The sequence below is a fragment of the Artemia franciscana genome, chromosome 5 (assembly GCF_032884065.1).
Source record: "Artemia franciscana chromosome 5, ASM3288406v1, whole genome shotgun sequence".
NCBI lineage: Eukaryota > Metazoa > Arthropoda > Branchiopoda > Anostraca > Artemiidae > Artemia > Artemia franciscana.
The window spans coordinates 37,450,331-37,468,472 of record NC_088867.1 but is presented as its reverse complement, the minus strand read 5'-3'; the positions used below and the strand labels follow the sequence as shown (position 1 = coordinate 37,468,472).

General features: G+C 33.8%; 2 protein-coding genes across 7 annotated transcripts in view; both read right to left on the bottom strand.

Annotated features, from left to right (window-relative positions):
* The window catches only part of LOC136027364 (voltage-gated potassium channel subunit beta-2-like), a 210,845-nt gene extending 204,962 nt beyond the window's left edge, over nucleotides 1–5,883 (bottom strand). For 2 of the 6 annotated variants that reach the window (XM_065704538.1, XM_065704540.1), the window contains exon 1: nucleotides 3,763–3,924. The gene's annotated coding sequence lies outside the window, so the exon portion shown is untranslated. Of the gene's footprint in view, nucleotides 1–3,762; nucleotides 3,931–5,191; nucleotides 5,223–5,864 lie in introns of those variants that run through there. The other 4 variants (XM_065704534.1, XM_065704533.1, XM_065704535.1 and 1 more) reach the window with 4 other exon arrangements.
* Nucleotides 5,884–13,080: 7,197 nt separating this feature from the next.
* Nucleotides 13,081–18,142, bottom strand: part of LOC136027361 (uncharacterized) — a 90,082-nt gene continuing 85,020 nt past the window's right edge. Inside the window, exon 13 of the mRNA XM_065704528.1 lies at nucleotides 13,081–13,364. Within this exon, the coding sequence (XP_065560600.1) occupies nucleotides 13,193–13,364 (172 nt within the window). The 3' untranslated portion in view covers nucleotides 13,081–13,192. The remainder of the gene's footprint in view (nucleotides 13,365–18,142) is intronic.

The window sequence follows — 18,142 nt, the reverse complement described above, 5'->3', positions numbered from 1 at the left end:
GATATTTAGAATGACATCGTGACTCAGAGCTCTTATTTTAAATCCTGACTGGCATTAAGCCTCTAATTTTCCTTTTAAATCAATCTATTGATTCTTAGAATTTTGTTAGAGCTCATACCATATGAGCTTTTGGCTCTTAGCTCTTCTTGCTTCGTCACAAGTGTCATATGAGCTCTTAGCTCTTGTTGATTCAGGAGTCATTCATAAAGAATTGGAACAAATTTCATGGATGCACTTAGAGGGAAGTATAAAGAGTAGTTTTAGTATAAAGAGGGAAGTATGGATGAGGGGCTGAACCTTCTCATATGCGTAATTAAAACAAACGAACATAGAAACTCGTTACGTAAGTTAATCCGTAAGTTATGTATATTTATTAGGCTACTAATAGAAACGTTCGTCAATAAATTTGATATCCTTACCTTAGACCTCATATCCCTGTGCCTCCAGAGGCACCCAGGGCATCTACAAGCAGGCACCAGTCATCCCTCATGTGCGCCACAGCAAGAACATCTTCCCACATCGATTGAAGGGAAGCATTTATGTTTCGTAGGTCTGTCTGATAAGTGTGCCTGAGTGTATTGTGCGGCCTGTCTCTTCTTTTTCTTCCTTCGAATTGTCTCTGGAACGTCACTTTTGGGACCTGGGATTCATCCATGCGAAGTACATGCCCCAAATATTTCCACTAGCGTGTCCTAATGACATCTGTCACTTTGGGTTGTCCAGTCATCCGTCTCACCTTCTCATTAGATATTTTTTGTCACCATTGGATGGTTAATATTCTCCGGAGACATACATTTTCAAAAGCTGGAATTTGCCTTTCTTGTGCGTTATTCAGATACCAGGTTTCAAAAGCATAAAGCAGGACGGGGGTGACGTTGCTATTGAAAAGACGAAGTTTGAGTCAGAGGGAGAAACTCTGCGAATCCATGCTAGTTTCAGTCTATTGAATGTACCGGAGGCCTGCCCGATACGGCATGATATATCTTCTTTAGTAGAACCCGTATTTATCACTGTGCTCCCAAGGTATTTAAAATCTAGAACCTGCTCAATGTGATGGTTATTGACATCTCAGAAGTAAAGGCGAATCCGTCAACTGACATACTTTTTGTTTTATCAGCGTTGATTCTTAGTCCCATAAGTCAGCTTCTGTCACGTACAGCTTCTAGTAATTCTTACAGTCTTTGTTTACAGGACTCAATGTGCATGATATCGTCGGCGAAGTCTAACTCATTAATTTGGTGTTCTTCGTTTAATTGTATGCTTCTGGTGCCAGTGTTACGGAGCAAATGGTCAATGGCTAGGGAAAACAGGAAAGGTAGCAAGACACAGCCTTGTTTAACATCAGAAAGGACACGAAAGTGTCTTGTCCTCCCTTCTGTCGTTTTAACACAACATTCAAAGTCTTCGTATAGAGCCATTATGATGGCTAACAACTTCTCAGGGATCCCATAAAAGGCTAGTGGTTTTCATAGAGTCTCACTATGCAGCGAGTCAAAGGCCTTTTCAAAGTCAATAAATACCATGTACAATTTTTTTAACACCCTTAGGGTGAAGATCAAATCGGTATATGAACGTTAAAGAAATTAATATTCTAGTGGTCTCTTTTTAAAAAAAGTAGAGGGCAGCTAGGCCCCCTTCCCGCCCCCTTTTTTCAAAATAATCCGATCAAAACTTCGAGGAAGCCATTAAGCCAAGAAACGCAAAAATTAATATGCAAATTTTGTTTTAATTATTGATGTACGATGAGCCAAAATCAAAACCTGCATTAATTAAAAAACGTTCAGAAATTCAATGAAAAAAAATTTTTTTAACTGAAAGTAAGGAGCGAAACGAAAATTTAAAACGGATAAAAACTATTCCGTATATAAAAGGGGCTATTCCCTCCTCAACGCCCCAATCTTTACGCTAAAATTTGACTGTTTGTCCCAGTTCTACTTTAAAAAAATATAAACATTAGTGCAAAGAGTGGGGCGTTGAGGAGGAAACAGCCCCTTTCATTTACGGAATATTTTTGTTCTTTTTAATTTTTAATGGTGCTCCTTACTTTCAGTTAAAAAAACTTTTTTTTATTTTATTTGCCAGAAGAATGATCACTGATGCGTGTTTATTTGTTTGTCTATCCCACGGGTGATCGTATCGAAACAGTGGTCCTAAGAAGGTCGAGGGAGGGCTCAATTGATCAGAAATCAAAAGTTCTAGCGACCTTTTTAAGAACCAAAAATATTTTAAGGCACATAGCCCCCCTCCCACGCCCCTTTTTCCCATATTCACTTGATCAAGATTTTGAGATAGTCAATTTGTTCAACATGGACCAAAGATGTAGTAACTATGTCTTAGAGAATAACTTGACCCCCCCCCCCCCACACACACAGTCACCGGGGAAGGGCTTCAAGCTATGAACTTCGTCCATTGTCTACATATAGCATTGGTTACTAGTAAGTATAGAGATATTTTTTGGGAGTATTTTTCTGGAGGGGGAATACGTGGAAGAATCTTTCCACTGAGAAATTTTAATGGGGGGAGGGAATTTTCCCTGGAACGGGAACCGAATTTCTCGGCAATATTTAGAAAACAGTAAAAAAGTTAATAAAAACCAAGTTCTCCAACAGAAAGTAAAGAGTAAAATTAAAACCTAAGACAAACAGAAATTATTACGTATTTGAGGGGGTTGTGCCTTCCTCAGTACCTCGTTCTTTATGCAAAAGTTTTTTAGAACTTTAAAAAAGACTTATTGTTCTAATAGCCATTCCTCAATAATTTGAACAAAAAGTCAAACTTTTGCGTTAAGAGTGAGGTATAAGGAGGGGCAACCCCCTCAAATACATAATAATTTCTGTTCGTTCTAAGTTTTTATGTTGCTCCTTACTTTCAATTTTCATTTCAAAATTCAGTTCGGTTGAAGAATAGAAATGATTTCAAGCTACATAATGATAACAAACTTATCGTCTTTCGGTTATAAAACCATAGGTGAGTAAAAAACTAAGGCAACAAAAATTCTACAGGGAACTTAAATCTAAGTTAGCTGGAACATTATTTCGTAAAGAGCAAGAATAAGCATTTAATTTTTTTTTTTTTACCTTCAGTCGGAGCAAAACAAAAATCCCTCTCCAAAGTGGAGTGGGAGTGGATTATAGGAAAAGACTTAGAGGATTGGTATTCTTTGGGAAAGAGTAAGAACTGAAGCTCATTTCGTAGACATTTATTTCGGTGGAAATGTTTTTACTTTGATAATTTTCAAGCAGATGAATTGCCAATGTAACATATTGTATAGCATATTTTAGGCCTAAGAGAGTGGAATAAAATTCATTGTTAATTTTAGTGCCACTATAAATTTTGAGCTGAAATTTTGTGTCATCATATTCTACATTAAATCATAATTATAGTTCAAAGTTTTACCCATGGGGGATTCTGGTTGCCAGTAATTGCCACTGTCTTAATAATATTTGCGGTAATATAAGTTACTTTAAAGCATTACCTTACTCACATAGTAACCTATGTGAGTAATCAGCCAACACTGCCTCATAGTATAGGAGACTGTCATGAACAAATACTCGTTCTTAGGAAAATTGCCTTTAAAGTTTAAAAGAGTCGGGATTCTTATCTTCTGACGCTTGCCACACTTAGTTCTTCAGGTTCGGTAAGATAAGATAAATTGGGTGGGCTAAGATTTTTGACATTTTTAATTACTTCCCTGCTAAAGATAATTTTGCCCTCTCCTGCAGCTTCCTTAATTTTAAAATACATCTACCATTAGATTTTTACCTTTTTTCAACAGTTTAATTTTCTAGCACATTGGTCTCAAAGAAATCCATTCATTCTTGTCAAGCATATGTGTGGATGCAAATGAACTGCTAGATTCAATGACCTCGCTTTTGACCGTCAAAGGGACCACGCCCAACAAAACCTGCATTTGCACTGGAAACTACTGGGCCACTATTGACTCCAAAATGTCTCCTTGCTTTTTATGAAAGAACTAAAACTAATCGGAGAACTTTCTATGAAAGCGCAACAGCTTATAAGGAACAAAAAGAAAGCAGAATTTTGAGCTTTCAAAAATTACTCATGTTCATAATAATAGTAATGACGATGTGGATTGTTTAGCTTATATGGATAATTTTTAATTCGAAAAACAACTATAAATATAAATAGAATTTTATGACACCAAAAGAGAGAATACATATTTTGTTATATATAGCCTAAGGATTGTTAAACCCTGCACTTAATTGGTATATCTTCGTTTTAGCCATGGCAAAGTACTAAAAGTATTGAAATGCCAGCGAAAATGACATACAAGTGAAAATTATATTATTTTTATACAACCCTGAAAAGGCTTAACTTTTCAGAAGTCTCAAAAGTCTGAAAGGAAGGATAGTTGTGCCGGAACGCCATGCAATAGCAACCGAATTTTTTTTTTTTTTTTGCACCTGACTTGTTTTACCTATTGGGAAAAAATTTAAACTTTTTAATTTAATTAGATTCTAATATATGGTCCGAAATTAAACGATTAAAATCTTGTAAAACTCTTTAAAGACTTTTTGTGGACGTTTGGCAATATGATTGCCTCCGACACCTCAATATGGAAAGCAAGTACTTTGCACTAACGTTAATTATAACACGTTTTATTCTGGAACTAGACCAAAGGTAAAGTAATAGATGCAAGAAAAGATATATTTTTTATCCAAAAAAAGAGAAAAATCCTTCTATAAAAATTTTAACTCCAAGAACAAAAAGCGTCCGAAATGCCTCATTCTTCCCCACTAGAAAAATTTGTAGATTTTGCATAGGAATTAGATCTGTTGTTTTGCCACTTACCATAAGAAACATTTTATAAGGGGCACACTCTTCTTTTAAAATATATTATTAGTTTTGAAGAACACTCGCAGAAATTTCAATTTTTTCTGTTAACAAAAGAGGAATGGGCGCAGTACCTCTTGTCTTGGGCAATGATAAATACGACATTAGATAGAGACAGAAATTAAATCTAAGAGTCCTGATATATCTGAAGTATCTAATATATGAATGATATATCTGAAACACCTGCAATATCTGTTCTAGTTTTGAAAATCCACTTCCCCACATATCTCTCTTGAAAATCCACCTCGATCGGTTGGGAACCCTCGGTGTAAGAAAGTTGGAGTGTTATCTAAGGGACGTCTTCAGCAAGGAAAATAATAAACAATAAAACATTTACAATAAAAGTTCTCGGTTAAAAATCCATTTTTTTTTAAATAGCCTTGGCTATCATTACTTCTTAATGAAAAGTTCAGCCAAGACAGTGTTATAAAAGCTAACATTTTACAAACTAAAAAGGTTCATTCATTTCATTAACTATATCTACTAAAAATTGGAATAATTTCTTATTGCGATATTTGTCTTCTCTGCAGCTAATCTGATAGTTCTTTTGGGATTGGGCTTGTTTTTATTCGTTCTTATTTTTGTTTTGTTTTTTTAATTACATTATTTTCTATAATAAATTTTGTGTACATAGGGTTGAGTGTGTATTCACCTAAGTCTCTATTTAGGGATGTATTATTATTTAAGTTTCGTTTGATTTCGATTGCCTCGCGGACAGTTTGTTTGATTCCTAGGTCATTGCTAATTAGAATTGTTTCGTCAAATAGAACATAATGGTTTGGATTTTCCAAAATATGATTGCTTAAAGCTGAATCGAAAGATATGAAGTTATTTTTAATTTTAATGCTTTTTCAATACTTTCTTTATGTTGCTGTAATTTTGTTCCTAAATTTTGGTGGGTTCGATCAATGTAATAATTTCCACGACTACATGGTATTTGACACACCCCTCATGCCCTATATCTAAGTGCCGTCTTCAGCAATGAAAATAATAAACAATAAAACACTTACAATAAAAGTTCTCGGTTAAAAATCCATTTTTTTAAATAGTCCTGGCTATCATTACTTCTTAACGAAAAGTTCAGCCAAGACTGTGTTATAAAAGCTAACATTTTACAAGCTAAAAAGGTTCATTCATTTCACTAACTGTATCAAACAGTTCGTGGTAACGAACTGTAGTAAGGAGCGACCCGGCTCAATAGTAAACGAAACTCTAAAAAACGGAATTTCGATGCTAAAAGATACATCAAAAGAATCGGATTTTTATGCCGATTTTAAATATATAAGTTTCATCAAACTTAGTCTTTGTCATCAAAAGGTAGGAGCCTGAGAAAATGTGCCTTATTTTGGAAAATTGGGGGAAACACCCCCTAAAAATCATAGTGTTGCAAGAGGGCTCATTCTAACGGAAATGAAAAGTTCTAGTGCCCTTTTTAAGTGACCAAAAAAATTGGAGGACACCTAGGCCCCCTCCTAAGCTCATTTTTTCCCAAAGTCAACGGATCAAAATTTTGAGATAGCTATTTTTTCTGCATAGTCGAAAACCATAATAACTATGTCTTTGGGGATGACTTACTCCCCCACAGTCCCTGAGGGAGGGGCAGCAAATTACAAACATTGACCAATGTTTACATACAGTAATAGTTATTGGGAAGTGTAACGACGTTTTCAGGGGGAGTTTTGGTTTGGGTGTGGGGTTGAAGGGAGGGGGCTATGTGGGAGGATCTATCTTTGGAGTAATATTTCACGAGGGAAAAGAAATTCAATAAAAAGGGCGCAGGATTTTCTAGCATTACTATTAAAAAAAACAATGAAAATATAAACATAAACAGTTTTTTCAATTGTAAGTACGGAGTAGCATTAAAACTTAAAACGAACAGAGATTATTACGCATATGAGGGGTTCTAAAAATATTTTAGCATAAAGAGCGGGGTATTTAGGAGGAAATAAATACTTCGCTCCTTATGCTAAAGTATTTTTAGTAATTTCAACTATTTATTCTTTGGCCTTTCTGATTCAGGGGTCATCCTCAAAGAATTGGGACAAAACTTAAGATTTAGTGTGAAGAGCGAGTTATTAACGAGGGGACAAACCCCCTCATATATATAATTAAAAATATAAGAATATAAAAGTTTGTTACGTAAGTTAATTCTTAAGTTATGTATATTTTTTACTAATAAAAACGTTCGTTAAAAATTAAAAGTTCTAGTTACCTTTTTAAGTAACCAAAAAATTGGAGGGCAACTAGGCCTCCTTCCCCATCCCTTATTTCTCAAAATCGTGTGATCAAAACTAAGAGAAAGCCATTTAGCCAAAAAAAGAATTAATATGCAAATTTCATTTTAATGAGAGCCAAAATCAAACATGCATTAATTCAAAAACGTTCAGAAATTAAATTAAAAAACTAGTTTTTTTAACTGAAAGTAAGGAGTGACATTAAAACTTAAGACGAACAGAAATTACTCCGTATATGAAATGGGTTGTCCCCTCCGCAATCCCTCGCTCTTTACGCTAAAGTTTGACTCTTTGCTACAATTCTACTTTTAAAAAAAATTAAAAACTTTAGCGTAAAGAGCGAGGGATTGCGGAGGGGATAACCCATTTCATATACGGAGTAATTTCGGTTCATTTTAAGTTTTAATGTCGCTCCTTACTTTCAGTTAAAAAAACTAGTTTTTTTTATTTAATCTACTAAAAATTGGAATAGTTTCTTTTTGCGATATTTGTCTTCTCTGCAGCTAATCTGATAGTTCTTTTGGGATTGGGCTTGTTTTTATTCGTTCTTATTTTTGTTTTATTTTGAATTACATTATTTTCTGTAATTAATTTTGTGTACATAGGGTTGAGTGTGTATTCACCTAAGTCTCTATTTAGGGATGTATTATTATTTAAGTTTCATTTGATTTCGATTGCCTCGCGGACAGTTTGTTTGATTCCTAGGTCATTGCTAATTAGAATTGTTTCGTCAAATAGAACATAATGGTTTGGATTTTCCAAAATATGATTGCTTAAAGCTGAATCGAAAGATATGAAGTTATTTTTAATTTTTATGCTTTTTCAATACTTTCTTTATGTTGCTGTAATCTTGTTCCTAAATTTTAATGGGTTCGATCAATGTAATAATTTCCACGACTACATGGTATTTGATCCATCCCTCGTGCCCTATATCTAAGGGCCGTCTTCAGCAATGAAGATAATAAACAATAAAATACTTACAATAAAGTTCTCGGTTAAAAATCAATTTTTTTTTAAATAGCCTAGGCTATCATTACTTCTTAACGAAAAGTTCAGCCAAGACTGTGTTATAAAAGCTAACATTTTACAAGCTAAAATGGTTCATTCATTTCATTAACTGTATCTACTAAAAAGTGGAATAGTTTTTTATTGCGATATTTGTCTTCTCTGCAGCTAATCTGATAGTTCTTTTGGGATTGGGCTTGTTTTTATTCGTTCTTATTTTTGTTTTATTTTGAATTACATTATTTTCTGTAATTAATTTTGTGTACATAGGGTTGAGTGTGTATTCACCTAAGTCTCTATTTAGGGATGTATTATTATTTAAGTTTCGCTTGATTTCGATTGCCTCGCGGACAGTTTGTTTGATTCCTAGGTCATTGCTAATTAGAATTGTTTCGTCAAATAGAACATAATGGTTTGGATTTTCCAAAATATGATTGCTTAAAACTGAATCGAAAGATATGAAGTTATTTTTAATTTTAATGCTTTTTCAATACTTTCTTTATGTTGCTGTAATCTTGGTCCTAAATTTTGGTGGGTCCGATCAATGCAATAATTTCCACGACTACATGGTATTTGATACACCCCTCGTCGACGAGTAACTGGGGTTTTATCCTTACCAGAATTGAGAATATGTTTTATACTTAAATTACTTGTGAATAGAACACGTAAATTGTTTTTTAAACAAACTTACTTTTTAGATGAAATATTTACAACCGCAGGTCCAGGACTTATCTTAGGATTTTAAAGTCGGTTGACCATTTGAGACTCATATTTCAACCTTGTAAAAGAAAATAATCTAAATCAAAATAAAACAAAAATAGGAACGAATAAAAACAAGCCCCATCCCAAAAGAACTATAGATTAGCTGCAGAGAAGACAAATATCGCAATAAGAAATTATTCCAATTTTTATTAGATACAGTTAATGAAATGAATGAACCTTTTCAGCTTGTAAAATTTTAGCTTTTATAACACAGTCTTGGCTGAACTTTTCGTTAAGAAGTAATGATGCCAAGGCTATTTTAAAAAAATGGATTTTTAACCGAGAACTTTTATTGTAAGTGTTTTAAAATTTATTATTTTCTTTGCTGAAGACGGGCCTTAGATATAGGGCTGAAATATTCAAATAGGTTTTGTTGGTTCACTGTCTTGGGAAAAAAGTCCTCATTATTCTCTCTTTTGTTGGGAGTTTTACACTTTACAAGTCTTGCATCAGAACCATGGCCGATTACGAAAGCCCGCTGTATTCTGGTGCTCCGGACACATTGCTGGTACCTCCAAAATATCCAAAATAGGGCTAATAGGGCAGGTTTAGTTGTTCCCCGCGACTATGTCCATTCTGTTAGTGACAGGTTTGATGTAGTATCGATGGCTTTTCTGTACCAGTGCTTAAGTTCACCTCCTTCTTCAAAGATTTCTCGGATTTTGCATCCGAATGTCCAACCAGTAAGACATACATCAATACACACAGCTCGGTCCAATTATCTTGCGGCTGCCAAGCTGAAGACAGGATACTTTAAGAACAGATTCATCCAACTTTGAAATTTGATCTTCCTAAGGAAATTATCCCGAAAAGTATCTCCTGTTGACTCTTTCAGAAGAAGGTTCAATAGTTTTTTAATAACCTCGATAAAAGACTAGCGGCAAATCAGATATTTAATTGTACATGGTGCTGCGAATTTTGGTAAAAAAAAATCTCAATTGATGAATATATCATCAATACATGGGTGTAAATTACATTGGGTAATGCTTGTTATCTGGTTGCAACTTATAGCCATAGGCTTGTGAGAAAATTGCTTATTTCACAGGGAACACATTTGCAAACCTTAAAAAAAGATTACTATAATAAAGAGATCATTCTTAGAACTTAGATTTTGATCTTAGAACCAATAATAATGAAATTGATAAAGATTGATTTTGAAACTTTAGCATTTTGAGATGTTAAGGAAAATAAGTGACATTTTTTTTTTTTTTTTTTTAGAGTAATTGTCTAAGAATATCTTAAGATACTTGTTTAAATGTCAATTTATCAAACGATAAGCTCTATCAAAAAGAATAGTTCTAGGGCTATAAACTTATGTCACATTTTCTAAGGCTATAATGAAAGAGAAATTTAAGAGGGTAAGGTAGTCTATTACGGATGGATGGTGATAAATTGCTGAATATCATACACTGCGACAATCCAGTTTGGGCCGAACGAAAAGCACAACGTCCTAAAAAAAAAAGTTTAAAGAAATTAGAACTTAATGGGGGAAATGAAAGAGTGAATGTCTAAACGCAAGGGGCTAATGGAGGACAACATACATTCGTGTCTACCTTTGATAGATAGGTAGCCTAATGAGTTATCAGTAGTAGTGTAAAATTCTACGTGACTACTCAACTTGAAATGGTATTAAAAGTAGTTTCAACTTTCTAAGAATCCATTCTTTGTTTATTTTTATATCTCTCCTGAGAACGAAAGTTAACAGGGAGAAATATTTGAAAAAGCATTTCTATCAGTCATAGAGCTTTCAACAGAGGCATATACATCAGAAATTAATGGAGGAGAGAAAGAAACCCGGGTTTGAAAAAAAAAATGGATTTAAGTGCTCCTTTTTCCGTGCCTTCCTGCAAATTAGGATTGTTTTTTGGTACCTCTTATAAAAATCTTACTTATTAATCTAACAGATAAATCTAGCTCTTTCAAGGCCAACTTGACTTTGGAGTAAATTTTGCATATGTACGGTGATAAGATTTGTATTCTTTTGCCATCAACTCTTTTGCCATCAGGTAGTAATTTCTGCCCATGAGCATGCATTTGTGCAGGGGTAGCTGCAATTAAACAAAGAAGGAAACCTTCAAAAGAGTACTTCAAAAAATGTTTGTTTTGCGTTGCACATCCGTTCTGAGTCATTTTCTTGAGTTCGTTTTCCCAAAAAAGTCATCCGTTGCCGCCTTCGAACAAAGGCTCAAAAGGGACATAATAATATAGCAATTCAACTGGGCAAAAAACTAGCGGCATATTGGGTGTTCGCGATTTGTCTATGTCTAAGGATAATGTAGTGAAAACTTAGATATGGTAAGCAATCAAACAGTTCTTGGTAACAAACTGTAAGTAAGGAGCGACCCCGCTCAAAAATAACCGAAACTCTAAAAAACGGAATTCCGACACCAAGAGATATATCCTAAGAGCTAGATTTTTGTGCTGATTTTAAACATATAAGTTTCATTACGTTTAGTTTTACCTATCAAAGGTTACGAGCCTGAGAAAATTTGCCTGATTTTTGAAAAAGAGGGAAACACCCCCTAAAAGTCATAGAATCTTAAAGGAAATTACACCATCAGATTCAGTGTACCAGAGAACTCTGCTGTAGAGGTTTCAATCTCCTATCCGCAAAAATGTAGAATTATGTATTTTTTGCCAGAAGAAAGATCACAGATCCGTCTTAATTTGTTTGTTTTCACGGATTAATTTATTTGTTTTTTTTCCTAGGGTTGATCGTATCGACCCGGTGGATCAAGAACACTGGGAGAGGGCTAATTCTAACGGAAATAAAAGTTCTAGTACCCTTTTTAAGTGGGCAAAAAATTTGATGGCAACAAGGCCCCCTCCCACACCCCTTTTTTCCGAAAAATCGTCCGAGCAAAATTCTGAGATTTTCAGCATAGTTGAAAGGACTAGTAGCGAGGTGTCTGGAGATAACATGATCCCCCACAGCCCATGAGGAAAAGTAATTAAATTATAAAATTTGCTTATTGTTTAAGTATAGTATTTGTTATTGGGAAGTATGCATATATTTTTGGGTGGGGAGGGAAGAATGAACTTTCTCCTGGGTGGACTTTGCACGGGAAGAACTTTTCTTGGAGAGAGATGCTTTCAGGTGGTTTAATTTTCAGGGGAAATTGTATACTTGAGGAATTTGCCAGAATTCCTATACGGAATCTCTTTATCTCTTGCTCTTTCCTTACCGACTTAGTTTTACGTGTGGAGGTGTTAAAAGTAATTTTCCTAGGTAAATTTTCACCAGGATTGAATTTTTCAACGGATATTTCGATAGGGATGGATATTTTTCCGTGGAGGTGGGGCCAGATTTCCTGGCATAATTAAAAAAAAATAATCAGAAATTAAACAAAAAAACAAGTTTTACCAACTGAAAGTAAGGAGCAACATTAAAACTTAAACCAACAGAAATTAAGGCGATTTTCCCCTCCTCAAAGCCATGCTCTTTACGCTAATTTTTTTGTATTTTTAGAAAAAGCTTCCTATTGTTTTAATTAGATGACCCTTGTGTTTAAGGAGTCGTTCTTAAAGAATTGGGACAAGATTCAAACTTTAGCGTACAGAGCAAAGTGTTGAGGAGGGGGCAATCGCTTTCATACACATAATAATTTTTGTTCCTTTTAAGCTTGTTTTTTTATTTAATCACCTTTCTGAGACTAAATTTCTTCAACGTTATCAAGAAAGTAGCTGAGCATATCAACAAAAATTTGGAAATCGATACTTGAGCTAATTTTTGGATGTTTCATTCAACTAGCTTAAATAATTTTTTCGAATATTAGAGAAGCTTATGTCAAAAAATTGACAGCTGACCTTTGTTTTGTAAAATGTGTAATAGTTTGTAGTATTTAGCTTTGTTTTGTATAATAAGTGATACCCTAGCTTTGTTTTGTAATATGTATAATATTTTGTAATATATATAATATGAAATATATAAAATATTGTAACATTTGTAATATGTGACATATGTGTCTTTAACATTTTCGAAGATCTAGTTCAGCTATGTGGATTTATATTTGATCAAATCTCCGAAAGTTTCACCTACTTAGCTCAACTACTTTCTTTAAAGTTTCAAAGAAAAAGCAAAAAGCTATTGCTTGCCTTACAATAAAAGTAACAAGCTAATTACAAACCTGATAAATGACTCACAATCGTATTTTTACTCTCAGAATCCCCTCTCCTTATAGATTGTTTTTGTGCACTTTATTAAACAATAATAAGAAAAGAGATATAGTAGTTGAAGTTTCTATTCTTTCAACCATAGTTAATCAATATAAAAATAAATTTAGTTAATAGTAAATAGTTTTTGCACAAAATATCACAAATATACACCGTTAATTTAATTATTCGGGCAGTGAATGAGTAGCACTGATTTTTCGCAAGTTTACTCCCCAAGGAGTTGCTAACGTTTCCGGCTCACTTCTACGATCTTCTGATACTCCGTTCTGTTGTGAAGAAATTGACGAAGAGAGCGATTCCGGCTGACTTTGAACCTCTTTTGTTTCAATGGTTTCCCTGAAAGAACATAGTTTTGACGAAATTAGTAAATTTTGTTTCGTTTAATCAACTTTCATAATTTTGCTCGTGATTTTTTTTTTTTGCTTTAATAAGTTTATTCTGAAGTCAAAGTTTTTTAAATATATTCTGTGGCTCCAGGTTTATTAAGACTATTTAAAAAAAAATTATTATTAAATTCTTATCATAAGATACAAAGGAGATAAACAAAATACATATTCTTGTGACGAAGGACGGAGACAGACTTTTCATGTTTTAGAGACAGTTTCAGGTGAGACAAATGGTCATTCACAAGATAAAATAAAATCACAAGATAAAAGTTAACACATTAAAGTATTGGAACATAAAACTGAAGTATATTAAAATATATCATCAACTGGTTGAGAAGGTATTTTAATTATAATTTGAACTTTTCTTCGAAAAAAATCATCAAAATGAGAAACAATTAACATGTTTACCTATTGTGCAATTTTATCACTTAAACAAGCCTTTTCGTGTTTTGCAAGCATCGATTCTCAGATTCAACTGAAAGTAATTAGACCGATTTTATTGCTTCAGTAAAAATATTGGAAATTATTGATTAACTTCTTGAAATTTAGACCATACTGTAGGGGCTTCTAGGACCTCGGGGAGCAAATTAAAGGCAAAACTTACACAGAATCATAGCCAGCGCAATATCACTGTCTAAATACACAGCATTGAGGCTCCATTGTATTGTAGTTATTTTTCTCAGGCTAATTTCTATGGAAGAAGTTATCGTAGAAACTACGGACGGGGTTCATTCGATTAAAAGATGAAAGCTCTAGTGTCCTTTTTAAGAGTCAAAGGTGACTGGAGAGCAACTAGATCCTCCCTCCCTCTTTTTACTTTCATTCCCCAAAAGACATCCAATCAAATTTATTGATACCCATTTTGTTCAGAATAGTCCAAAAATTCAACAACTCTGTATCTGGAGATGACTTGATGTAAGTTATCCAGGTTACACATTTTTTACGTATAGAGTTTGTTATTGGGAAGGGGGGACATGTTCAATCATGGGTATTCAAACAGGCTAGAGGTATTAAGTTCGTTTTTTTTTTCGTATTTTTATTACTTTTTTATTCGATAAGCAAAGAACATTTTAAAATCTTTTATAAACAAAAACCGTTTTCAGTAAAGCGATAATTACGTTCTGTTCTTTAGATGGCTTATGAAGCTTTAACCCTAATCCTGTTTGTGGTTATTTCTGTTAGCTTTAAGTTCGACTTGGTTATCTATTGTAATATCTGTTTATCCTTGGTTTTACGCTTAAATTCTTATTCGACTTTATTTCTACTCATCTTTGGGTTAATGTAGCTTTTAACTTTTCTTAAAAAAGCTTCTTGGATCGAATTTATTTTTTAATTAATGCATGAAAAAATAATAGCAGAGGATATTGTAAGTTATCTTGCGCTTAAGGCAGAGATATGAATCTCCCACAGATTTGTTGGAAGGATCAAACAGTTCGTGGTAACGAACTGTAGTAAGGAGCGACCCGTTTAATCAAGTTTAGTCTTACCCATCAAAAGTTAAGAGCCTGAGAAAATTTGCGTTATTTTAGAAAATAGGAAACTCCCCCTAAAAGTCATAGAACCTTAACGAAAATCACACCATCAGATTCAGCGTTTCAGAGAACCCTACTGTAGAAGTTTCAAGCTCCTATCTACAAAAATGTGGAATTTTATATTTTTGCCAGAAGGCAGATCATGGATGCGTGTTTACTTTCTTTTTTTCTTTTTTTTTTTTCAGGGGTATCGTATTGACCCAGTTGTCCTAGAATGTTGTAAGAGGGCTCATTCTAACGGAAATGAAAAGTTCTAGTGCCCTTTTTAAATGACCAAAAAAAATGGAGGGCACCTAGGCCCCCTCCCACGCCAATTATTTTACCAAAGTCAACGGATCAAAATTCTGAGATAGCCATTTTTTTCAGCGTAGTCGAAAAACCTTATAACTATGTCTTTGGGGACGACTTACTCCCCCACAGTCCCCGTGGGAGGGGTTACAAGTTCAAAACTTCGACCAGTGCTTACATACAGTAATGGTTATTGGGAAGTGTACAGGCGTTTTCAGGAGGATTTTTTGGTTGGAGGCAGGGGTTGAGAAGAGAGGGATATGCTGGGGGAACTTTCCATCGAGGAATTTGTCATGGGGGAAGAAAATTTCCATGAAGGGAATGCAGGATTTACTAGCATTGCTTAAAAAAAAAAATGAAAAAATAAATATGAAAAAGTTTTTTTCAGCTGGAAGTAAGCAGCAGCATTAAATTTTAAAACGAACAGAAATTATTACCCATATGAGGGGCTCACCTCCTCCTAATACCTCGCTCTTTACGCTAAAGTATTTTTAGTAATTTAAACTATTTATTCTGCGGCTTTTGTGATTCAGCGGTCATTCTTAATGAATTGGGACAAAATTTAAGCTTTAGTGTAAAGAGCGAGGTAGTGACGAGGGGGCGAACCCCCTCATATATGTAATAAAAACATGAGAATACAAAAGTTCTTTAAGTAAGCTAATTTATAAGTTACGTATATCTTTTACTTATAAAAAGATTCGTAAAAAAATAAAAGTTCTAGTTGCCTTTTTAATTAACCGAAAATCGGAGGGCAACTAGGCTTCCTCTCCCGCTCTTTTTTTCTCAAAATCATTCAATCAAAATTATGAGAAAACCATTTAGCCAAAAAAAAAAAAAAATATACAAACTTCGTTTTAATTATTCCTCTGCGGAGAGCCAAAATCAAAACATGTATTGATTCAAAAACGTTCAGAAATTAAATAAAAAGAACAAGTTTTTTTAAATGAAAGTGAGGAGCGACATTAAAACTTAAAACGAACAGAAATTACTCAGTATATGAAAGGGACTTTTCCTTCTCAATGCCTCGCTCTTTACGCTAAAGTTTTTTACTATTTTAAAATGTAGAGTTAAGAGAAAAAATCAAACTTTAGCGTAAAGAGCGGGGCGTTGAGAAGGAAAAGCCCCTTTCATATACGGAGTAATTTCTGTTCTTTTTAAGTTTTAATGTCGCTCCTTACTTTCATTTAAAAAACTTGTTTTTTTTATTTATTGATGGAAAGGTCACCTTTGCAGGCAATTCCAATCTATGAAGTGGAAACATCGAACATATTCCAGATTTAAATTCTGAACCCAAAAAACTTTCTTTTTTCTCGATATTACCCATCAATATTACGAACATTACCTATGTCTAATTTTATAAATTAGTTTGAAAGTTTTAATTTAACTGTTAATAATTGATGCAAAAACTTTCTTAACAGTTTGATCATTTAGTTAATGTTTCAAAAGTTGGACTAATGCACACTTTGACTCGAGTTGTAAAGCTCCTTTGGTTTTGAATTCGATAATATATACAATCAAAAAATTGAATCACACCAACCGCGGCGTAAGATATGCTGTTAAAAATGTTAAACGATACCTCGGTCAAAATTTGATGAATTGAATCAAGAAGAAAGCGTTAATTATTAGTTTCTAGACTAGAGTTTATTCGCCAAACTTTAAAGGTATAGTTCATGATAGTCCAAACTCCACACGGTAGTCCATATTCATCATACGATGAATATGGTTTTTGATACTATTAAATTGGATTTATAGCCAAACTGTCTTAATATTAGTTTTATTCAGTCCTTATTATTTACCTTTAGCTAATGTTTAGTGTCTTTCTTCTATTTGTAGTTTAGAAACTGAGGTACCCATCGATGATAAAGGTTTCTCATATATGATGATCATGTCCACTGAAATCCAGTTTAGTTACTCCTTTGTAACTATTACGATATCATAAAATTAAAAAAAAATAGAGAAATTCATTGTATAGATATACTACATAAGCATATATATACATTTATCTGTACTTATAGCCGTTTTGCTTTACGTATAGCCGATAGCGACCAATAAGATGAAGTTTGGCCGTTTTCTGTGGCCCGGGTGTATGATGCTATGGTTTTACCTCATTATCTGTACTTAGCCCATTCTGGCGTATTTTTACTGCTACAGATAAACTGAAATTGCTTTTAGTGTGCTAAAAGTATGCAAAGATTTTGCTTCGTTTACCATCATCAGCAAGCAATAGGTATGCTACGCGCCAGTATGGTGTTATCAGCCCTGAAGATGCAGTTGTGTTGCAAATTGATCGATATAGTTTGTCCGTCAAGTCCCACCCATGGATTAAGGATTTACAGCAGTGATTGGCATTTGTTTCTGGTTTTTGTGTTTCATTCTATTTGTGAATTAGTGTCTTAATATATTCTTTTTGTGTGCTTCATCTGTTTTCTCATTGATGGGCATGAAATGCATTCATTCATTTATATACCTATTTTTATGTATTTCCTTTTTTCGAAAAGACATAGCTTATCATTCTTATCACCAATGTCTTATAAGTAATTATCCGATAAATACTATAAAAAGTGTGATTAAAGCTACATTAAGGCAGGATCCACTCAATCGTTCTAGGTTCAGAGTCCAGATTTAAAACTTGGCAAGAAAGTGTCAAAGGATTTTTAAAGTTGAGTTTATTTGTTTTGGCTTTTGAATTGTTCCTTTACTGATCATTTTAACTAGTCTTTGATATAAAGTACAGTTTAACATTGAGATAATCTTCTTTCAACGAGAAAACCAAAGATACATGACAGTCCAATTGTGACACTTTTCATCAAAAGCACTTTTTCCAACCTGAATATTTTATCAAACTTTATTTTGACTTTTGACTACTTTTGACTTTTGACTCTGAGTTTATGAATTGGGTGCTAAGCCT